At 29.6% G+C, this 23,946-nt stretch overlaps 5 protein-coding genes across 5 annotated transcripts; 3 read left to right on the top strand and 2 right to left on the bottom strand.

Moving 5' to 3' along the window:
- Positions 1–7,653: 7,653 nt before the first annotated feature.
- Positions 7,654–11,305, bottom strand: BX663DRAFT_526039 (uncharacterized protein). Its single transcript, XM_051529855.1, has 12 exons — positions 11,073–11,305; positions 10,938–11,005; positions 10,777–10,880; positions 10,674–10,727; positions 10,508–10,596; positions 10,337–10,415; positions 10,067–10,280; positions 9,343–9,995; positions 9,146–9,234; positions 8,897–9,088; positions 8,434–8,830; positions 7,654–8,347 (listed from the first exon to the last, which is right to left on the bottom strand). The coding sequence occupies exons 1-12, from the start codon at positions 11,160–11,162 to the stop codon at positions 7,728–7,730; spliced, it is 2,649 nt and encodes an 882-aa protein (XP_051378044.1). The 5' UTR covers positions 11,163–11,305; the 3' UTR covers positions 7,654–7,727.
- Positions 11,306–13,403: 2,098 nt separating this feature from the next.
- BX663DRAFT_582676 (uncharacterized protein) lies at positions 13,404–13,880 on the top strand (the record flags this gene model as incomplete). Its single annotated transcript, XM_051532206.1, has 1 exon — positions 13,404–13,880. A coding segment is annotated over one exon (354 nt), but the record flags the coding sequence as incomplete, so codon positions are not given.
- A 1,542-nt stretch (positions 13,881–15,422) lies between these two features.
- BX663DRAFT_526022 (Cullin family-domain-containing protein) lies at positions 15,423–18,553 on the bottom strand. The gene is made up of 11 exons (XM_051529854.1): positions 18,355–18,553; positions 18,155–18,276; positions 17,983–18,086; positions 17,853–17,922; positions 17,306–17,795; positions 17,119–17,249; positions 16,580–17,053; positions 16,302–16,517; positions 16,125–16,236; positions 15,732–16,060; positions 15,423–15,664 (listed from the first exon to the last, which is right to left on the bottom strand). Exons 1-11 carry the CDS (start codon positions 18,524–18,526, stop codon positions 15,620–15,622), a joined length of 2,265 nt encoding a protein of 754 aa, XP_051378042.1. The 5' UTR covers positions 18,527–18,553; the 3' UTR covers positions 15,423–15,619.
- Positions 18,554–19,627: 1,074 nt separating this feature from the next.
- Positions 19,628–20,400, top strand: BX663DRAFT_533513 (uncharacterized protein; the record flags this gene model as incomplete). Its single annotated transcript, XM_051530537.1, has 4 exons — positions 19,628–19,643; positions 19,704–19,828; positions 19,878–20,015; positions 20,089–20,400. The coding sequence occupies 4 exons, from the start codon at positions 19,628–19,630 to the stop codon at positions 20,398–20,400; spliced, it is 591 nt and encodes a 196-aa protein (XP_051378041.1).
- On the top strand, positions 20,223–21,953 carry BX663DRAFT_269937 (uncharacterized protein). The gene is made up of 6 exons (XM_051521947.1): positions 20,223–20,396; positions 20,450–20,599; positions 20,661–20,767; positions 20,841–20,969; positions 21,033–21,259; positions 21,324–21,953. The coding sequence occupies exons 2-6, from the start codon at positions 20,525–20,527 to the stop codon at positions 21,605–21,607; spliced, it is 822 nt and encodes a 273-aa protein (XP_051378040.1). The 5' UTR covers positions 20,223–20,396; positions 20,450–20,524; the 3' UTR covers positions 21,608–21,953.
- The last annotated feature ends 1,993 nt before the right edge of the window (positions 21,954–23,946 follow it).

The following is a 23,946-nucleotide window of genomic DNA, read 5'->3' as shown; positions in this document are numbered from 1 at the left end:
ATCGTGTCATTTTTAAATATTTATTTCTATAACCTTGATAAAGGATTCAAATCTTCTTTGATCCAATAAAATAAAAATGTAAAAAACATCAGGAACCTATACTTAAATTAAACAATAAATTGTTTATTTAAAACTTAGTTATAACACCCAATAAATAACCCATATATCAGTCTCTTGAATCATCAGAATGCATATCTCAATACTAACGCTGTTTCATGACTTATCTTTTTATAATTGTTTTTATTTCTTTGATTCAGGATTCATCAATATAAATACAAGCAATTGTATAGACACGAAATAGTCTTTTTATTATTCTTTTTACGTTATATAAACAATCTCAAACTAAGCTTCCTTTTGTTCTTATTCTCATTCTTTTCTTCTTTTTATCTCTTCTTTAAATCATACTGTCACAAACTCTACTCCTCTATTTTCACCTATCCTTTGCAATCTTATTCTATCTTGTCTGGTTTTATTTTCTCAATCTTTCTCTCTCTATCCATCTGTCTATCTATCTTCTTTCCTTTTTTTCCTTTATTTATTTATTTATTTTTTTATTTATTTATTTCTTTTTTTTTCCTTCCTTCCTTCTTCCTTCTTCCTTCTATATTAAGTTAAATTTAAGGCGGAGCGCGAAATGTGATTTTTATAAACTCCGCGATTTCCTTTTTAGGGATATTTTTCAATGGTTTATTAGATGTATGTGCTATGATATGTATGGCATCTTGTTTATTGATCAATATATTGCTAAAGTTTTGTTTTATAATGTTATTGCTTTCTTATATAATTGCTTCTATGCGCTTTATTTCCTACTGTTTACAGTCGGCGATTGTAATTTTGCCTGCTGTTATTCAATTTTTTTGTACATAAAAGGTATTTCACTGTCTCACAAAATTGCCTACATAATTGTTCAAATTTACTCTTGTTTAGATATACTTTTTATAAGAGGTAATATATATATTATAGATATGGTTATAGCTCTTCATTAGCCCTTAGTTGTTTCTCTTTTTAATGATATAAAGGTTATAAAAAATGCATATTATAACGCTTGTTATTTAATTTCTGAAGTTAACATGTAAAAACCGTTTATAAATTGAGTGTTTAGTTTCAATAAGTTAAATAGATATATACCCTGTTTAACTGGCTTTTATCTGGAAAGTCTCTTTGATGCATTTAGGCATAATACTTTCTTTATGTATTATACATTAATATACCGTTACTTTGTTTTATGAAATATGTGATATTGGCTCTCATACCTCGCCTATAATGATTGTTTGTCGTATTTGTATATAGTATAATTGTAATGGAACGTTATATAATAAAGAAAAATAAGAAGAGAAAGAAAATAGAAAAGAGAAAGGGAACAAAAGGAAGTATAGTTTAAGACTGTTTTTCTTAATAAAAGAAAAATAAAATAAAATAAAAATAAAATAAAAATAAAAATTGAAGGTTAAAGATTATTTTGTGTCTAAACAACTGCTTGTATTTATACTAATGAATCCTGAATCAAAGAAATAAAAATAGCTGTCAAAGAACATGAGCCATGAATCGTTGTTAGTATTCAAATATACATTTTGTTGACTCAAGAGACTGATTTATATGGGTTATCTATTGGGTGTTATAATAATCTGATTTAAGATTTAAATTGTTTGATCTGAGTATAGGTTCCTTATGTCTATTTTATTGAATCAAAGATGACTTGAATCCTTTTTATCAAGGTTATAAAATAAATATTTAGAAATGATAGGATATCTTATTTAGTTGACACATTTAATTGATTGGATGTCAATAAGTTTTATATTATTTACAAGATGTTATACACAGAGTTTTATTTTATATTCAGGCTTATAGTTTATCCTTTATTATGTGATTCATCTACTATACTATTACTTATGCTTATATCCAGGGCTTGTTCTATAACAAGGAACACCATGCAAAAGCAAAGTTGAATAAAAGGTACCAGATATCAGTATCCTAGGTGCCATTTGCAAAGATGTTTTTATTGCTATTTCACGACAGGAGAATATCACTACAGCAAAAACAAACTGATGATACGCTAGTTGTAAAAATGAAAAGGCAGAACTAGTAACGAATTTTTAGAATTCATGGAGCAAGCTCTTACTATATTTGATGTTGCTAATATGAATGATAAGTATCTGATGCTTGATAACGCATTCATTCATAAGATGATAGTTTTGTTCGAGATTGGGTTGAAAAACGAAAAGATCAACTTCTCTTTTTACTCTTTTTAAATTTAATTGTCTTACTTTTATGTTGGTTGTTCCATTTTCCATTTTCAAAATTGACGTCCCAACTTTTTTTTTTTTTTTTTTTTTTTTTTCATCGTATTGTCTTTTGTACACTCTTTGAAACTCTATCTCTTTCTTCTCTTTAAAACCATCATTCCTTTCAAACTGAACAAAATCTAAAGAGCCTTGTTATCATGATCATCATAAAAAAAGCTCAATTGCCATAATACAGTAGTAAGAAAGCTTACAGCCTAATTATTTAAAATGCATAAACTTCCAAGAATATCTTGTACAATTGAAAAACAAAAGCGTTCCACAACAAAGCTAAAAGGGAACATCTTGTAAAATTGCAAGAAAAAAAAGCGTCTAGATGGTGTTTGTGTGTCTAAAAATAAAAATAAAACTGCTGTATAAAATGACATTTTTTATATTATTGATAGCTTATCTACTCTTATTCTTTTGGAGAATGTATGAACATCATGCTCTGTTGTGTAACTGCATTTGACTAGTTTTGGCTTAATTTCTTTACAAGAATGCTCAATATATTCACATGAATATTTATACATATAAAAAAAGTAAACAACTTCTTTTTTTTTTTTCTTACTTTCTTACTTTCTTACTTTCTTGCTTACTTTCAAAGAAGACAGTAATGCTTTACTACATTCAAATAAAAGACAAAACTTATCTCTAAAGTATTAAAAAGAAAAGAGAAAAAAAAAGACAAGGGAAAGGCAGAAGAGAAGATTTAACGCAAAGTAAATTAAAAACAAAAAAAAATACGCTAAGATTAAACTTTAATAACTTCTCCTTCTTTTCGTTTATTTTTTTTTTCTCCTGAATTTTACTATAAAAAAAAGTACATTTTTCGTTTTTTTTTCCTTTTTTTTTCTTCTTTTTTCTTTAGCTTTTTTTTATTTTTCCTATTCTTCTTTATTTTTACTTGAAACCATAGATAGACACTGTCAGGGTTATGAAGTGTGCTCAAGTCACATAGCTTGGCTTACTTGAGACTGTAGAACTGTCCGTTTATAACATGGCTAAAGGAGAGGCCTAGACTCTCTTTTGGTTACTACATGCATATCCACCTTCACCTTGGGTTATTGCAACCTTAGATAATTGATGGGACCTTATCGAATTTTGACTGCTCAAGTTTGATTTATTTCCAAAGGAGGAGGGAAATAAAAAGGATACTTGGGGTTGGAAATTGTAAACCTGTTCCTTTTTTAGGGTGATTAGCGTACTCTTTGTCTGCACCATTGAAAGGGCTTATCTCAAGGTTTAGTTTTTCTGTTTTTTCTTTTTGGAGGTTTTTCCTTCTTTTTATTTTTATCTAGTTGCTGTTTATAAAATAAAAATAGATAAGGATGCACAGCTTACGTTTCTGACCGTGGTTTTTTCATCTATTTATTTAGGTGAAGAATCCCAACTTGTATTTACTGTTAAGTCAAAAGTAGATGCTAGGGGTCAAAGAAGGGACATTCTCAGGTAAACAATAGTCAGGTCGTGCACTTCATGTATCTGGATTCCTTCCACTTCGCCACGCTACAGGTCAGAATGTTTAGCCCGGCTTCCAATGAAACTTACATCCAACTGTATTTTTTATTGGGGTAGGAAGTGAGGAATCCTATCTTTTTCTTCTAGCAAGGCTTGGGCCAGGTTGGACTTTGCCAAGTGTCTACTAGTTGAAACTGGACGTTTATCTTTCAAGTAGAAATTTAGAGGGAGAAGAAAAAATTACAGCCTGTATCAATTTGTTTGTGTATGGGTTGTAATATTATTTTTGGAATTAGATATGCTTTCACCTTCTCGTGGTTAATCCTGTTAGTATCAAGTCCCTTTTAAAGAGATTTGAGAACTAAGAAAAGCATCTTTTTTTATAATATTAATAAAAATGAAAAAAACAACTTAATAAAATTGTGTTTTATAATGAAGTTGCTTCTCTAATAATATTTTATTATAACAAAAGTGGTGAAAGACTATAGCAGCACAGTGTATAAATGTTAAAAAGATTATTGTATATTTTCCCTAAGATTTCTTTCCTCTCGAGGTAAGTTGTGTATGGTTAAATAAATTCAGCATCACGAGGATGTAAATTGCCAGAATAAGACTAAAACTAGCCAACATTCATAAAGAGCATTCATAATCTGATTGCTGTACAAAAAAACGTTCATCTTCAGGGTATAACTTGAAGTTGTTTCAAGCCTTGCCATCATTATTCTATCTGGAAACAAACTAACTTTGGTTTTCCAACCAATGATTTTTTTTTTCAACGCAGTTTTCTCCAAAGAAAATTTTCTTAGGGTATTGATTATTGAGTAGTTATATATGTATAAGGACTAAAGGAAGGCTTGACCGATTCATCGAAAAGAAGTTGTTGAAATATTTCAATCTTTGCAAAGGAATCTTAATTTTTTATTACAAAGACAATCCCTTTACTCCTCAGTATCGTATCTACGGATGATATAATGATACTTAATACAAGAAACGTATTCTTGAAGTCTATCATGAAAACAAAAATGATTGCCATTTGACATCACTTGTAAAACGTAACGACACGTTTTTGGAAAACGATATCGTTAGATACAGTCTTTTAGTGCGATATTAATAACGGTTATCATTGTTTTGAGGTTCTTGTCAGTTACATATTGTTCTTGGATGAGCAGTGACTTCATCATGAAGTATATAAAGGGTAATTGCTCATTTAGTAAATTTGTCTCAGTACATGGATTAATTAAAGGAAAATCTATAAATTAACTAAATTTAATGCACATGATGTGAACATACATTTAATAAGGAACTACTGCCATCTTTTATTGTGTATGATGCTCCTTGTTATTCTATGACTTCTTTTCATAATTTATATGTTGATGCACTCACTATTTATCGTTAACTTAAACCCTTCTACAATGCTTGACTTTTTTTTTTTACTTATAATATAGAGTAGATTGTCTTAATATTATCTTATTCACCTTAAATTACACTATAAAAAACTTTTTCAAAAGATTGTCTTAAAGAAAGAAAAAAAAAGTAGATCGCCAAGTTTTATTCGGCAATTAAACTATTTCCCTGGCAAACTGTGTCGTCGTTGACTATAAAAAGTCTAGTTAACTATTATTGTAACATTATCTTCTTTAGGAATTTATGCCTTTTTTTTTAGCAGAGTAAGAAAGCCAAAGAGTACAATCCACGACCTCTAATAAGATGGTGCTTATAGTCCAGTGTTACTATTGAATAGTACACGACATACTTAATAATGGTTTATCTGCTGGATATCCAAGAGACTCTATACAACTTGATAATGAATCGGTAATAATGCCTTTTTTTTCCCTCACTCTTTTGGGACAATGAATCTTAAACTATAATGGCTGATAAGCTGAATTCAAGTTTAGTAGCCCCCAAATAAAAATGTTAATTTCATTCGTAACCTTACCTTATCCTTACCTTGCTAATACTAATACTGATGATAATAAAGAAACCGTTCAAATAGTGTGAATTTTGAAATGTAAAACTACTACAAGTCAATTAGTGAATCAATAAAGAAGATTAGGAGTAAGTGACTTCAGATATTAAACTGGTTTATTATATAAAATGTATAGGCATGTGATGATGATATTGATAGACGGTTGCTCGAAAAAGGGTTGAATAATAGAAACTACATAAGGAGTACGCATATCGCTTGGAAATTGAGTTGATAATAAATTATTAAAAATGATCCATTGATCACGCCTGTAAGAACAGTAAATGGTAGTCAAGTCGTTGTAATTGACAGATACAAAAGTATTAAATGAGTAAGGCTGATTGATGTTTTCCTCACTATCTCGTGCAAAATATCGCGGGATAATTTGTTTACAAGTGAGATGACATCTTTTTCTTTTCTTTTTTTTTTTTTTTGGCAAAGTTGATCTATAACAGCTTCAACTGTTATGGCTACCATTTCACAAATAAAGACAGTGTTTTAAATGCAAAAGATAAGGAAAGAGAAAATAGAAAAGACAAGTCTGCGAAAACCCTGTATAGTTTATTACTAAAAAAAAACGATATGGAAAAACGACAAGGGCTATTTATGTTTTATTTATTTTTTTTTGCGTTATCAGTCCTTCTTTGTGTCCTCATCATTAAAAATTTGCTATTTATATTATATTGTTGTTGCTGTTATTATTAATATTCGCCTTCATATTATTATTATTATTTTCGTCTATCGCTGATGAGTCTATTGCCTCGTCTTTGAATTAATATTTTTTTTCTTTATCCCAAAACTGTGTTCTATAAAAAGTTGTGTGCTTATTTTTGCCATACAGGTTTTTTTTTATGATAACTTATTCTTTCATGTTTTTTCATGTACGTCGTTGTTTTTTAATTTGTTAAATTTAATAATATTCTCTTTGTTTGTCAATTCTTTACATAATATTTCTTCTATTTCAAGTCTTTGTGTATAGCCAAACTAATTTCCTTACTGTTACATATTATAATTTATAAGTATTCTGTAACCGCAACAAGTATGACAGTAGTTCTAAATAAATAACGTATAACTTTTTATAGCAACTGTACTACACAATACGTATTAACTTTAGAGCCCATCCTCCTTTCTTTTTCATTATTTTTTTTTTTTTTTATTTTATATGAGAAAAAAAATTATTGAAGAGGAAGTCCTTTTATAGTGTAGAGGTGGATTAGATTCTGTTCTTGTTTGCTTCTACTACAGCCGTGTTACTCCCAGGGATTCTCTCAATGCTGCGGGCTTTCCTCTCTTGCATGGTAGGAAATTACCCCGCGATTTAACAACATCTTTTTATCAACCTCCATTTGAAGGCCTGGTGTTGAACATTGGATCCTGGAAGGTAGCATGTTATCATCAAAGCTCAGAACTAACCCCGATTTTATTATTAAAACACTCCCATCTACAGCTAACAAAGTTCATCTCTCCATGATCGCCGCTTGGCCAACAGAAAGGCGCTGCCCTTTCCGATCAAGTTATTTTATTTACCACAATTTTTTTCTTTATAAACCCAAACTTTTAGCTGTAGTTGCCGAGTTGTGGTATTCAAAAAAAAACATAAACAAAAAAACATAAATTTTTCCTTCAGTTGATTTCTAACTTTACGCCAGTTGAGCTTTGAGTGCTGTGGTCATTATACGATTAAATTCTATTTTATTGCTGTGTATTTTTTTTCCATATCAATAGCTTTCTTTCTCGTTATTTTTTTGACACATTAAAGTGTTATGCTTTATAGTTTCCAAACCAAGTTTTTTTTTTTTTTTTTTTTTTTTTTTTTTTTTTTTACTCAACTGAATGTATTTAGTGAACATAACATACACACACATAACATACGTAATATCACTACTAAATATATCGCTTACTTTTATTTTTATTATTTTTAATCTGTTTATTTCATTTTTTTATTTTTATTTTTTTTTTTTTTTTATTTTCTTTGTGTTGTTATGTTATGTACAAAATGATAACAAAGCAGGGTAAATAATTTCTTAAACCTCTTCATTCGCCTTTAAAACCATGTTTTTAAGGAATCGTTGAAGGACATGTCTCATTCTTTGTGGTGTAATCTTTGGTGAATATCTCCTTATTCTATATTCTAAACACCGTGTGACGATATCTCTTGGTATAAATGAGCCTTTAGGGCTTGCCGAAGGATTTATGATGTTATTGGGATTATTTTGATTATCATCACTCTGGTTATGATTTGCACCAGGTAAAACGACTGAGGTAGCAGGCCGACTATAATAGAAAGAAGGTGACATCCATTTAGCAAATGAATTCTTTTGTGTTGACGCCGAATACCAAGAAGGTGACATAGATGTACTTGGTAGAATACTATTTGCAAAGGAGGGATGATACACTTGAACACTATTAGGATTTCTATTTATATTAGTCTTATCCAAATCATCTTCATCTAGTCCTTCATTATCTTCATTTTTGGGAGATTGACGTGGTGATGATGGTGTTGAGTTACTGTTATTATTATTTTCAGAAGCTGCAGTGATTAAATGTCTATAGCTTCCACGTAAAGCAAATTCAGGTGGAATAATATCCATTGTTACCGAACCCACCAGATGCAAATGACGAATAGCTTGTAAAACATCAGAAACTATATATTTATATACATACATATATATTTAAAAAGGATAAATATAACATGCTCCTACTTGATATGCATCATCCCTTTCAATTTACCATAAAGATATTCAAGAAATTCTCGATTTTTAAATACCCGTTTATCACCAATTCGCTTTATAATCTTGTGCCATAAATTTGTTCTATTACTCCAATAAGGCCAACCATATTGCATCAAAACGATCATATTGCCCGCCTTTTCATCCCAGCGAAGAGCCGAATCAATTGAAGCCATACCAACACGTTGCTCAGATTCATTATCAAGACTCACTATTAAATGTTTAATACACCGTACAACTAAACCCTCTTGTGTAACTCTCATCAGCCCAAATTCTCTGCCATGAAATATATTGGCAACCGTGCGACAATCTGTTTCATCTGTAACAAAATCATATTCATCTAACCCATTTGGTATAGGAAACACAGAAAGAATAATTGCAATTTCAAGTGTCGATTGCTAAAGATAGAGAGTTAAATATGATATACAAGTTAAAATCCATTTATCAAACGTTCTCTATTGTACCTGAAGGCTCCCGACGAGTAAATAAATAATACCAATACTATATAAAACACGAAAAGCAAACATAAATGGTATATCCATGTCAATAGATGATCGACTATAATCAGTTTTTTCTTGTCTACGTTGTACTTCAATACGATCACAAATAGTTTGAGACAATTCTAATGCTTTTGCAAGATTTCCAGGAACAGAGGGCTAAATAAAAAAGTCTATATGAATAAAACATGATTATTATGATTATATGAAATTTACCGATGATAAAGCTAAATCACTTCTAACAAGTAAAACTGCATTATGCATATCAAAAGGTAACTTATAACCATCAATAACACGACATAATTCTATATAAAGTAAAAAAAAGTAAAAAAAAAAAAAAAAAAAAAAAAAAAAAAAAAATTAGCATAAAAAAGAAAAGAGAAAAGAAATTACAATAATCATGTATATTTTACCTTGTTCCCAACCACCTAATTGCTCAATTAAGGGTTTATGAGATATTTTATTGGATGCCCATTGCCATAATTCAACAATATGCCTTAGACAATCTCCTGCTTTACTTAATATTTGTAAAGCATCATCCACTCCTTTTACGCAGTAAGAATCTAAGCCCTTGGAGCGATCAACTTCATCATCGTCATCATTATCGCTATTAGTGTCATTATTTATGTTATCAAGCCTTGGACGTTTACTATTACTTCCTGCTGTTGAAATGACATCATCTGAGAAATCAAGTGTAGTTCGCTCCTCATTATTATTTTTGTCTTGTCCACGTTTTTGTCCAAATCGTTGATGTGGATAACCATTTGTGGGTTGAAATGAACATACAGGAATTAAACAAAATTTTTCTAAAGTATTATTAGATGCACTATCAGTACCACACACATATTGATAATAATCATATCCAAATCGAACGAATTGCGAAGTTGCAGCCATGTATTCACACATTAAGGTAGAAATAATAGTCAGGTCTTCTGTAGTTGGTAGCATATGTGTGTCTCCATTTTCATTTATATCATCGTCAATTCGAACACTATCTCGATGCTCCCTTAAATATTCAAACTGAGTTATATGTGTGACAGAATCCAATTGCTCTAATCCTGAATATCTAGAAAATAAATAAATAAATAAAATATCTAAATGTATATGAATATATTTATTAAGAATATTTATATTTACCCGCAAGCAGATAACATTGAGCAAGTGAATTTTGTTGCGTCATTCCATTGGTGCTTTTTAATATAAAATCTTTGACCAAGCAGTAAAAATTGTTCAAAAAGGTCATAAGGTAAGGTAATAAAATGTTTGCTTTCTGTTGACTTGATAGAAGGAACTTTATCCTTTCTCACAAGAAACAATCGTTGTTTGCAAAGACGAGGAAATAATTCAGTAACTATAATGAATATGGATTAGATAATACAAATATGTAAAACCATGTAAATTGATTACCTAATAAACTGATACATTTTTGTCTTTCATCTCCTTTTAACGCTTGTGCACATAAAATAAGTAAATTAATAGCTCCAATCTATTATTTTTTTTTTAAAAAAAAAGAAAATAAATATACAGTCAGTACTGATTATGAAAGAAGGAATAAATGCTACATAATAATTGTATTACTAAGTATTTGTATGCATGGCGAGGATATGCTTGAATATAATCAAATAAAATCATAAAAGCGCGCATAGATTCTTTTCCTTCTAAACGTTCTAATGCAGATATATAATTAATATAATTTCAATATTATAATTAAAATGAAAAAGAAAGAAAAAAAAAGCTGAATTACCTGTTGCAAAATCAATAATGTTTGATTGTAATAAGCATGGTAATGAAGCAAAAATCCTACAAACAAGTTGTATTAATGTTTATATATGAAAACATTAATAAATATAAACGCGTACTGCTAGCTTCATTATCTTTTGCTGGATCAATATTTTCTGCAAGTTGAATTAAATAAGCTTGAAAAGTAGGATTTTGAATACTGTTTGAATGACTGAAGAAAGAAAAAAGTTTAGTTTAATGTAGTAACGATTATAAAAAAAGACTTTACAGCAACACAAAGCTTTGAATGGCTCTTTCAAAATTGCCTTTTTGAATAGCATTTCTCAATATAGTAAACTAGAAAGAAAAGATAATTCAATTAATGCTGCTTGAAAAAAAAACATTACATTCCTTTTTTTATTACTTCATTTTCAAAAGAGTTATTGCTTGACTCTGTCACATTTGAATGACTATTGTATTGGCAATCAGCCAACGAATTAGGTTCTTGTGACATCGTTTAAAAAGAAAGCTGTTCTATTGTAATGCTTGTGATTATTTATTTTATTTTGTTCTATTTTTTTGATTAATTATGTCAAAAAACAAAAGAAAGGGAATTGATATTATGGATAAAAAGACTATAATTTACTGGAAAAAAAAAAAAAAAAAAAAAAAAGATAATAATGAAAATAGAATGGATATTTTTTGATTACCGCCGTTTAAAATCAAGAGCAGTTTTTACAGTTTTACACTTTGAATTCAGACGACGTTAGTTTTTTTTTTAAACACTTTAACAACATTTCTTTTTTCTTCAAGATTCTATAGTATATAATGAAGCAAAAGCGTCATAATAATCCAACTGACGATTTAATGATATCAAAAGGAAAGAAGGCTTTAACGAGTAAGTATCAAAAGTATACATAACGAGAGAATATGTGTCTTACTTTTTTTAAGATGTGGATCATGATACACCTACTTTGACGCCACCTGTTTCTACTGATTCAAACTCGCTTGCTTCTACTGCCTCTATATCACTCGCTTCTACAAGTTCTTCTTCTAGTGATTTACCTCATATTTCAAAGAAGATACAAAATAAAAAAAAACAATAGAAAAAAAGCGTACCTTGATCAACTTTGGAATGGAAATAGCAAGCAATACAGTGGAAGAAGCGGATACAGTAAAACATAAAGTAAAACAGTATAAATGCGGCTCAACCACCCATCTAAGAGTAAACAGCAATGTATGCCCCTTGAAAAAGCAAAAAAAAAAAAAAAAAAAAAAAAAAAAACGCACGGTCCAGATGAGAAAAAAGAGATTTTCGTGATCAAATGCTCCTTGAAAAATATCTGTAGAGACGCTAAGCTCATTGATCAAATATCTCTCGTCACGGCACACACAATAAAAATGATGTGGGTAGGATCGTTGTTTATCAACTATCGTTTTCTTTTGAAGCTCCTAACGAAGGGTGAAGAAGTTCTGATTATGAGTCAGAATGATGTCTACTCCATCTTTACCGTCGTCACTGGTAAGGGTAAAAAGTCTCTCAGTTATATTCAACAATACTTTGTTGAGTTTTGCAATGAATGTGAAATTGATGACACAATTCTACGATCCCTCAAGAGTATTGGATGTTCTTCTATTTTACCCATTGTATACAAACAATACGATGTGCTCATACGCAACCACGTATGTGAGAACCACGAAAGGAGAACAATTCGCTTCTTTATGGAATCTTTGTCCGATAAAGGCTCTACATTTTTTTTTGCAAGGGCTTATCTGTTTACGAAAGAAAATCCCTAGCTAACTCTATCTATTCACTAAAGCTGAAGCAAAAATCCGTATGGCCGTCATCTGTCGAAAAAAATCAACATTTTGAAGAGATTGCACAAAAGATGGAGTCATTATGGTCTAGCTATCAAGCATTAAGCTGTAACTCAGAAGATCTGTACTCTCAACCACATCAATTCTTTAAATGTTTTTTTTTTACCTTCAGCAAAAAATAAGTGAAAAAGTGTACATTATGAAAGGAAAACTAGTCACCGTTGCCTCTAAGTCCTACATTTATAGGAAGTTAAAAGAACTAACGTTTACTTCAATACTCAATAGACGAAGCTTCAAATATTTGCAGGACTTGTTCCTGCAAAGCATTAATTCAAATGTTCCACTCATCCTTGGGCGGAAATTAGCCAAAGTCAAGCCTCATTTACCTGCTCTAGAAACGTTTGTCACAAGTATCAAGTCAAGAATTGCTGATGGAACATTTACGCCTGTAAAATATATGGATAAATATGGTTACCAGTTTTTCACTCTATTACCGATCTATTCATTTGAAACAAAATCGGTCCAAATAATAGATGCCACAGATTTTTGGCAACTAGTGAAGAAATCTAATATTGAAATTTACCCAAAAAGTACTAAAATAGAATCGGATCTATTAGGTTTCTACTACAAGCTTTTCAACTTTTCCAAGCTGGGATTTCGCTCTCGAAAAGAATCTTGTCAAAACATATGCATAAGACGGATATTTGGTGGCTCTAGTCAATCATCAGTAAAGGTGATACTTCATATGGTAGACCAACCATCGATGAAGGTTAGGGTGTCCATTCTTCAGACCTAATTCGTTTTCCGTGCTATTGATATACCAGATGATACCTTGCTCGCTAAAGTACTTCCTGAGCTTCAAGCCTCCACCTTCAACACTCAATGGTATAAACTCATTCAAACACCATGCTGGAGACTCTGTGCCACTAAATTCATCCCGTTAAACCAACGCTCCTTTTTAAAACATCGTCAAGAATTTCTTGAAGAGAGTTTTCAGCAACTACGTGACAGGGCATGTTCTGTTTTGCTTTCCGCTTGCGGCCCCAATCTGATTATTGATCCGATACTCTGGTTACCCATGACATACAGTGAGCGTAGTCGAACTATTCAATGGCGTCTTGGTTGGTTGCCCGGAGGAATACCTAAAGCCTGCCCATTTCATCCTCATGTACACTTTAGTTGGTCACACGCCACTGAATGCTTGCATATGCACACTCGTTTATTCTTGTCACGATTAATAGCAGATCCCCTTTCCTTTCTTTTAAATCATCTCCCTCAGCATAAATACTGAAATTCTCAGGATGTTTATACCTGGCTCTATCGTTGGCCAGTTATGTGTACCATTCTACCGGAAATAGATTACTTAATGCACAATAAACTACCCCCTTCACTACTTGATCCAGGCAGAAAATGACTCGATTGGTTGTCCCTTTAAACTTGTTAGCAACATTTCCCCTTTCTTTCTCACCTTCTCTTATTCCTTTCCTTTACCTTTTTACCTCTTGTCCCGTAAGAGGGTTTTTAGATACTTTTTTTTCACATAATTTGAACTGACCTGGGCAATCCAATATAACGATATTATGTGCTAATAGGTCATTTTATAAATTTTAATCTATAAAAATAAAAAAAAGAAATGTTTAATCGTACATAGACATTGTTTGACAAATCAGAAAAAAATAAAATTTAGATGTAGTGTCTACCTTTTTTGGATTTATGTTTAGAAGATATGTTCTCCATTAAAAAATCCCAAGTCAAGAAAGGGAAATAGTGTTTGATAATCTCCTTTTCCTGCCACGTTGATTCATGTTAATTGCTGCATTTACGTTTTTTTTTTTTTCTTACAATACACATACAAGCCAGAATACTCATACCAATAAAATTGTGATTATCAACTTTCTTCATCGTATCAAAATTGACAGATATTGTGTGTTTTTGAAGTCTTGTATTCGTTAATTGTCATAGCAATTAACTTATCTTCTGCCTCATGATTAGTTAACACTCTGTTTAATATACAGTATAATCCCTTTTAGCTTAGTATTGCTCTTATCAAACATATATGCTTCATAATCAACTAGCGGTATTTAGTTTTTATCATGGTTGAACTTGGCGTGGTCTAAATATATTGACAAACTAAACAACGTAAACCTATTTGTGTCTATAATCATAATATCACTTACTTTGCCAATTGATCACAAGCTGATTGATATTATCTTTGCTTCTTCTGTTTCTTCTTTTATAGCTTAATCAGCAAAATCTAGTCTGTATAATTTACATTTTATAATATGTCTTTGGTATAGTAATCCTACTTCTTCTTACAGTCTACATACTCTTCTTATATAGACCTAATATTTCATCAAAATCTTTTTTTTTTCTTTTACAGTCATATAAGCTTTTTTCTACTAATATACTATTGGTCTTTCGCTATACAAATAAACTAGCTATGCATGTAATAATAACATACGAAACCACTTTTATATACAGATATATTTGTATTTGGTTTAAACTTTCTGAGGAACATTTTAAGGATAATTTAAAAAAGATACCAAAGAGAAAGTAAAAGTAAAAAAAGCAATAACTTCAAAATGATAGCTTCTTATTAAGAACTCTAGCTTGTTTAATTTGTTAACTTTATTGAAAAGAGAAAAAAAAAACGCAAAACATAGTAGAGATTTATGTAAACTTAATATGATGCAACAGTTCAATAGTTGTTATATTAACTTTATCGTTATTATTTTGTAAATATGCTACATATTGTTATGTTACTTTTTGAATTGTATCGTATGAGTACTTTATGTATACTAACTATTTACTCTTGAAAGTATTATTATGAACTATATTTTACAAATAAAATCTATGCTTCCTCTATTTTACATTTAATTAAGCCTTTCAGCAAACAAAATCAACAAGCAAAAAAAAAAAAAAAAAAAAAAAAAAAAAAAAAAAAAAAAAAAAGATTGGGGTCAGTTTATAAATTTTAGAGCAAATGGATTTTAGGTGTCGAAAAAAAAAAAATAAAATAAAATAAAATAAACATCAATTTTATCCGCTTTTAAGCTAAATAGGTATAAGTGTCATCAGCTCCCCGTTCTATGTATTCCCTATGAAAAGTAGATAGGATTAATGAAATAATATATTTTATTCTATCCACGTTACTTACTTGTCAATTAACACTTCAATTCGTTTCTTGATTTCTTGTGCCTATAATAAAAGGAATTAAAAAATAAAATAAAATAAAATAAAATAAAATACATGTTTATAATCTTACAGTAATAGAAAAACGAACAACACGAGTGACTTCATTTAATAGAGCGCCGTGTGTTAAAGTCGTTTTTGCTTTCATAATTCTAACAATGACTGCATCAATTTGTTGTTCTCTTGCAAAAAGTATTGTTGTATCCAATCTAGAATTCTTTTCAATAACTTCACTTAAAGTGGATGTAATAACTGAAAACTGATCTTTATAAGTACTAAAATCATGATTGAATTCAAATTGATCTGTTGATTCGATCTCTTCATTTCCTTCAGGAACTTTTCTTAATAGTTTATATTCTTTACATGTTAAGGACATCAATATACGTTGAAGTTCAAGTTCATCTATAAAATTGATTTGTTTACTTTTGATAAATCTTTTCTAGTTCTAATTTTTTTTTTAAATTACCTAATTGAGTATATTTTAAAATATCCATAAATGAAAAGTATCGCTTTGTTTGATCATTAAATAATAACAAAACAATCGTTTGCAATAATGTCAAAGTAATTTTTTTCGTTCCCTAATATCACACTTGGTTAAAAAGAAAAAAAGTAATAGTAAGCATCATATAATTATTAAAATTACATTGGGATAATTTGCATTGATTTCACAGATGCCAAGTGCGTTTTGCCAAGTTAAAACACGCTTTTCAAATTTACTTGTATAAAATTGCGTGTATTCATTTTGAGCTTTAAGGAAAATAGTGGGCAAAGAAGCATTGATTAGAGTATAAGAAGGCCAGAATCCATAAGTAAGTAAATTAACATTCATATTTAACGATAAAGAATCAAAAGTAGCATTCTATCCAAATATCATAAATATTGTATTAAAATATGTGAATAATATTGATTATTATTACTTACACTCTGAAATTCTTTCATTAATTCAACAGATTTTTCAATATCTTTCACCATGCCTTCCAATTTGCCTGTATATCCAGGACTACATTCCTTCTTCATTCTCGCTAATACCAATTTTTCTGTATTTCGATTTGAGATTCCCAGAAGTAGTCGTTTAGCTAAATTACACTTGTAAAGTATCTCAAACTCATCTTTGCTTTGAAGGTTTCGAAACAAGAACATGCCCTTATCTAACAAAACTTCGTCAAAGGATGAATTCCTTAATAATTGATCCATATATTTAGCTAATAGTTTGATTGCATTATTTTCACGAAGATTTAGATAATATTCAGTACTGTCTTTTAGACTATCAGCAAATATCTCATCTCCCTCAAAACTGTGATCTACAAGTTCATCATTTTGGGATTCAAATGCGGATAATCTTTCGATTTTACTAAAGATATCAGATTTAGAACATAAAATAGATGAACCTTTTTTCTAACATAAATGTGTTAGTTGTATGAATAGAGACAATTTTTTTTTTTTTTTTGCACTATACTAACCTTGACATAATTTGCAAAGTATTTAGAACATATTTCGAGTTGGTTTACCTTCTGTAATAGTCTATACAGTAGTGAAAACTTATCATAATCGTGTTCTTGAAATGTGTCAATATTTTGAAAATATTTAAAGCCTATGTATGAATAGTGAATAATGAATAATAGTAATAGATATAATGAGGTCATTTACATTTCATAAGTATATCATTCACTCGCTTTGTTAATAATTCATTTTCTACAACTAGTTGTAACTGTGATTTCGTTGATTTATCAAGATAGCTTTTTATACGTATGATAGATTCTTGATGAACTCGAATAGATACATGTTCAAGATAATCAAATATATCAATTGAATTCAGTAAACGATTTCCTTCTTCTTCATAGAAATATTGGGTCTGTACAAGGAATTGTTGCTCGAAAGATGAATGATATAAACTTAAATCCATTAGCATACGTGTATTAAGTTGTAAGAATGCTTCATCTACACCACCACCACCACCACCTATTCTATCTTGTTTAATCATATCTAATATACTATTTAATACTTTTTGCCAGACAATTTGGTATTTTTGAAAATTCTCTTTAAATAAATTCATCGCCATATTCCAGAAAGATCCTTGCTTTGTATGTGACGCAATAAAAGTACGATCAAGATATAAAAAGATACATCGAAGTTGTGTCTATAATAATAATTAGCCCTTATAAACGTGTTATACATTTTAAAGATTCATCATTACTGTCTGTCTACAATAACTGTTCCACAATGAATGAACAATTTGTAAATATTCAATTCCATCTTTTGGATTACTATTCAACATGATTAGATCGCATCAAGGTCAGTATGAATAAATAAATAAACAAATATACCTTGCAAGTATTTCGAATTGAGACATAATGTAATTATAACATTCGTTATATAATAGGTTGAAGAGCTGTTTTGATCTATCATATTGACATAAATTTTCACACAACTATACACATTTACATTAAAATGTTGATAATAATAATACAAAAAAAAAGGTATTGATTTTCTATATACCTGATATAACACTTCAAGGCTTTCAAGATTGTTTAATTGATTATTCTGAATGGAATGAATTGCATTTTTCAATCGTAGCAAGGCTGATTCTTCATATGTGAAATCGAGCTCTGGTCTATCGACTGTATATAATTGTGTTATAATATAATACTTTTTGACTTTGATTATTAACCCTTTTTTTTTTGTCATTAAGTTTATACCTTTTAAATCATATACAATCAATTTTTTATCAGATAACACTGGATGTTTTCTGTTATGCTGATGTGAATTTGACAAATAGTTACTAAAAGGAAGTTGTGATGAAGCTGAACTTATTACAGACTGATCATATTCAAGTCTTGGTTTCTTAACAATATCACGATTAGTAGCCATTAAATACAATTATTAAAAAAAAAAAAAAAAAAAAAAAAAAAAAAAAAAAAATTAAATTACCAGTTTTAATATGCTTTTTTACTCGCAAATTGAAATACCTCAGATGATGAGCCTGAGACAAAAAATGTGGTACTCTTTATTTTCTCAAAAAAAAAAAAAAAAAAAAAAAAAAAAAAAAAACTGAAGACGACGTTTTATTGTTATGATATTTTATTTTCTGATTGGGTGATGGAACGAGTATATATAAATTAAACCTCTTTTACAGTGGTTGTAAGGGTGGAGTTTACGGTTGCATTTATGGATGTCCCCTTTGTTATTATTCAGTATGATGTCTTTGCCAACAAATCTAACCTTTGGAAAAGCCAGAATAATAAAGCGTATTATGAGAGATCCAAAAGTAATGGACTACATTACTGAGGTAGTAACTAAAACCAGAAACGACTATATCAAGGGTAATTGTAAATGGAGAGATGGGGCCCGTTCAGGTATAGCTCTTGATCTTGAACCCAAATCCTTTTCTTTAAAACTCCTTTCTCTATATATCATCCTGGAGATTTAGCATAAGACAACCAATAAATTCAAGAGAAGGGTCATCAACTATTGTCTACAGAACAATTCAAGATACGATGTAGAACAGATTATTCTGATCATATATGTAGAAATGCTTCATAATAAAACCAAAAAAAACAATCAGTACACAGTTGGAAGGGATAGTTTATAATGTTACCTTTTAGTGTCATGCTTTAGAAACGAAATGATTGATTCAAGAAATGGTTGGATTGGCTAAAAGACTAAGGGCTTTGGGCTCACCTTGTACCAAACATAACGGCTTTATCCTGATGGAGCATGGCTCACGCTTTGCTGGATTCCCTTAAACCAACCAACCATTATTCAAGCTGCTAAAACAATTAAATAGAATATGGTGTAAATTAGTTGATTTAACATGTTACAAACAGGTCAAAATAAATAATAAATAAATCAAAGGCTATTTTCAAAGCTGTATGTAGACCGAAAATTGCATACGTCATTAATAAATGTATTTTTACATAAATAAGCTTTTCCACTTTTTTTTTTACGAATCTCTTTCATTTATAGATTTCAATGGACATAAATGAAGGTAGGTTAAATTCTCCTGAACTAATCTATATAAAATCCTCAATCCGTGTTTTATCTTTAGCTTTAATATCTTTTTTCGACGGCAAAGGTCGGAAAACGCTGTATAATTTTATTACTACCAATACATCTTTAATTGAAAACTATATCCGCCAGTTTTCTAAAGCAGCTGATGCAAAAAAGAATTTAGTAAACAAATTCAAATCAGAATACAAGGAAAAAAAAACCCGGAAGCAAGAGATCCCCATCAATTACTTTTGACTTCGACACGCTGTGGTCGTCCACACAGGTTAGTAAGATCCTTACAAGTGAAAAAAATAAGGTATCTATTGCTCTGATCAAAGCCAGTAGTACAGAAATTACAAAAAAACTACAGGTAAATGATAAATAAATAAGGTGCTTTGATATACATATTGACAATAATACGTTTTATTGTCATTAAAATACAGGTACCGGTGGCAGAAGAAGAAGAGGAGGAAAAACAAAAGACAGAAGATAAAGACAACAATAATGAACAGACTTTAGAGGAAGAAGATGGTGATGAGAATGATGCCTATTCACATGAAGGAAGTGATGATGCCACTGACAACAGCTTAAAATATATTTTAAATAACAACGAAGATGAATTTAGAAGTGTTATATCATCAGATGAAGCGGTTCCTGCCTATTTGAAACAATTTGAATTATTTCAAATGAAGGCTTTTAAAAAGGCAAAAACAGTTGGTCTCTTTGTTAATGCAGATTTGTATAAAATTTTGTAAGTAAAAATTTTTATTTTTATATATTTATCTACTGATGCCTCTACTTTAGATCTTTATATCATATTATATTATTGAAGAAAGGTCGGCTTATCCTGACATAAATATAGATGACTTAAATAAGTAGATGTTGGAATTTTACAAGTGCGATACAAATATTGAAAAAAAAAAAACGTTTGATGCTATAGCGAAAGTATTCAGGGTAAATAAGCTTAAAGGTTAACATGGATTTATTATGATATCTCATGTATTCTTTTTTTTAGGGCATTGGTGATGTTCCTGATAGAGATAGATTAAAGATCAAATTATTTAAAATATACAAAAAAGCCGAAAAAGAAGACCGAAAAGTCATTGATATTTTAATCAATTTGTGCGTAGTATACACACAGTAAAAGGAAAATTTATAATTAGGATCCATAAACTAATCTGATTCTTTATGTTAGATTAAACAAATTACCGAATGAAGAAACTATAAACTATACTATTGAAGAAGAAGAGCTTATTAACAACTTCGTTGATCCTATACTCAGTCCTTTATTGCATAGACCAGAAAAAGAAAAACATTTTTTATGGTAAATGGCCTGACGCGAACTTATAATATTATCAATAATATTAATTCTACATCTAATCGATAGGCTAAACAAAATAGTGACAAAATCATACAATACCCGTCCTGATGCTGGTTGCGCGCTTATTCATGAGAGAAGAATCCAAAAGTTTTCCTGTTTTGCCGAGGTGAAGGCAGAATATAAGAAAAAAGATACCTTGTCTACTCACCAAGATCTATTACGATTAGCATTATTCGGTATAAATGAAATTGAAAATAATAATGCTAAATGCATCTTACTTGTACAGGTCATAGGTGAAGTAAATCCTAAATCAATATTATATTTTTCATATTTTGTTTATAAATGTATATTTGTTAGGCGCTGTCATAATATTCTATGGATGTACATCACACACAAATGGTCCCAAAATTATCTTCGAAATCTCAAAAATCAAAATCCCATTATCTATACAAGATTTACCAGGATTTATTATGAAACTTGATAAATTGAAAAAACTTAATCAATTTTACAATCGTTTCTGCGCGAAAATATGCAACGTAACCAACAACATGAAAAGGAAATCTACAATTGGAAATGTAGATCTTGATAAAATAATTAATATTCACAAACCAAAAAATTTAAGAGTATCTATTGATTTTTAAAATAAAGTTGTGATTAGTAGGCGAAAAAATTGAATGTACTGTGCTTCCACTCTCAATTTACTGACTTTTTGAAAACACTGCCTACTTTTTTGAGAAAAATTGCACACTTGTGCGAGGCTAATTTGCCCAACTTTTTGGATATAGATTGACCAGCTTTTACGAATTAGTTGACCAATTACTGGTCAAAAGTCAAAATGGTTATAAAGTTCTTTATTGAAATATTCAAGGAATATCTGCAGAATACTGGGAAAAAGTGACAAAGGTTCCATTACGGTGTCTTCGCTTCCAACAACTCTTGAAGTAAGAGTTTCCACACAAAAAATCGGAGAACAAAAGAATACAACTCCTTTATTCAGCACATAGTATGAGGCATTCAAAAAATCACAACCCAGCAATACTACCGCTTAAAAGGACTACCATAATGAAGTAGCATTCAGTCAGAATCACCTTACTGAAGCCAAAAGCAGTATATAAATACATCTTCATTACAATCTACAGCAAGAAGCTATGAATTCCCAAGCGCCATGTTGGAAGTAGGTGTTTGTATCTTCTTTGCCTATTAATCAAGAGTCTAATCAAAGAGATGTCTAAAATACAGTATAAGAAAGCAATCCTTAGAAAGAACACATTAACTTTTGGTGACATGTAACTAACCTTCAGTATGTTACAAAAATCCAGAGAACAAAAGAATACTATCGCTGCGTACGACGTATAAAAGTACTATACGTCGTACGCCATAATTTAAGCAGCGGTTTTTTTAATTGTTTATTTCTACTAATTTTTAATATAAAACTTCCAAATAAAGAATATATTATGTTTAATATACTATCATTGAATAAAAATATCCAAAAAAAAGACATTTCTATTGCTAATATTCATTATTTTTTTAATGTTTAAATTTACAGCTATTTTGGCTGTGTTTTTTTTACAGGGAGAGGAAAAAGAAAGGGGGGTAATCACACTATTTGCATTGTGAAATTACAGAAAAAAACACTTTTTTTTCTAAAAATGGATCTATATATAATCATATGATCATAGAGAAAGTTAAGAAAATTACTAGCTTTCCACATTCATTGTTATTTCTTTTTTATTCTTTTAGATTAATACTTATTTACTTACAATTATTTTATTTTCTATAGATATTTATTATATTCAAGGTAGTATAAAGATTTAAAATATCCTTATTAACGAATTTATACTGACCAGTTTTATTTCTTTCTTAGCAAAAGAGTCTTGTTTATGTTGGTAGTAGCTTTTTCTACTTTTTATACAGAGCATTTTTCAATGATATGTTAAAGGTAAGATTATAACTATTGTCTATATTAACACATATATTAACTTGTCTATTATCTTTAATTAAACGCTTTTTAAACAGATAAACAAATGTATATAAAAAGGTAAATTAAAACATAACATTTATCTAATCTATTGATTCCAAAAGTATACTTTCTTTGTCTAATATAAAATATACCAACTTTGCCTTTTATTCTCTTCTTTTAGGACTTTTTACTTTTTTTTTTTTTTTGTTTTCGGTAAGCATTTTATTCTTTTGAATAACAATACTCTTTTATTTTTTTATTTTTTACTAACTAATCAATTTTGTTTATTATAGATTGTTTATTTTGCTTCTGTTTAACTGCTATAATTTAACCTCTTAGACCCCTATCATCATTATCTCTGTCTTTTTCTCTTATTTATTTGTATCTATTTGCTGTGTAATAGTACTATTTCTTTTTAAAGATGCAAAGGTAAGTGAGTGCAATCCTATTTTCTATTATTAATTATTGTAAGAAATATTCTTTTTTTTATTATTATTATTATTTCAAAAGCAATTTATTTTTTGTAATAATTCATTTGCTATATATGCCATTATTATTATTATTACTATTCTAAATGTAAATAAAATCACATTTTATGTAAGCAAACTATATGTTTATTTATAAATAATGTCTAATAAACAAGGCAATAATAAAAGCCTAATATGTATTAAATATATTTTATAAGCCAGTAAGTAATAAAGATCAAACGTAAATAAACGTTATTTATTCTGCAAAATACCAATGATGGTTCATGTTTTTCAAAAAAAAAATAGCCAATCAAATGTAAAACGTTATGTGTTGTATGTATGGAGTACTATACGGCGTACGCACGTACGACGTACCGTACACCATATATGCAGTACGTGAGTACGACGTATACAGTGACTCACAAAACTGTCCCAATGTTTTGCACTTTTCTCTTTAACTGACTCGTTCTTCTTTTGTAATCATGCTAGAAAGATATCGAAGATATCATTCGATAGCCTAAGTAATTCTCTATCAAATCATTACCAAAAATAG

Source organism: Cokeromyces recurvatus (assembly GCF_025118155.1).
Source record: "Cokeromyces recurvatus strain NRRL 2243 chromosome Unknown BX663scaffold_45, whole genome shotgun sequence".
NCBI classification, from domain to species: Eukaryota; Fungi; Mucoromycota; class Mucoromycetes; order Mucorales; family Mucoraceae; genus Cokeromyces; species Cokeromyces recurvatus.
Note: the sequence above shows the minus strand (reverse complement) of the source record. Positions and strands in the feature narration are given on the sequence as shown.

Coding starts and splice junctions, on each gene's coding strand:
- BX663DRAFT_526039 (XM_051529855.1), bottom strand. CDS start 11,162: ATGTCACAAGAACCTAATTCGTTGGCTGATTGCCAATACAATAGTCAT. Junction 10,597..10,673: donor CATTATTGATTTTGCAACAG/GTAATTCAGCTT, acceptor TATCTGCATTAG/AACGTTTAGAAGGAAAAGAA. Junction 9,089..9,145: donor GTGATTTAGCTTTATCATCG/GTAAATTTCATA, acceptor TTTTTTATTTAG/CCCTCTGTTCCTGGAAATCT.
- BX663DRAFT_526022 (XM_051529854.1), bottom strand. CDS start 18,526: ATGGCTACTAATCGTGATATTGTTAAGAAACCAAGACTTGAATATGAT. Junction 17,923..17,982: donor CAATTCGAAATACTTGCAAG/GTATATTTGTTT, acceptor CATGTTGAATAG/TAATCCAAAAGATGGAATTG. Junction 15,665..15,731: donor TTGTTCGTTTTTCTATTACT/GTAAGATTATAA, acceptor CTTTTATTATAG/GCACAAGAAATCAAGAAACG.
- BX663DRAFT_269937 (XM_051521947.1), top strand. CDS start 20,525: ATGTTGGAATTTTACAAGTGCGATACAAATATTGAAAAAAAAAAAACG. Junction 20,600..20,660: donor CTATAGCGAAAGTATTCAGG/GTAAATAAGCTT, acceptor TCTTTTTTTTAG/GGCATTGGTGATGTTCCTGA. Junction 20,768..20,840: donor ATTGATATTTTAATCAATTT/GTGCGTAGTATA, acceptor TCTTTATGTTAG/ATTAAACAAATTACCGAATG.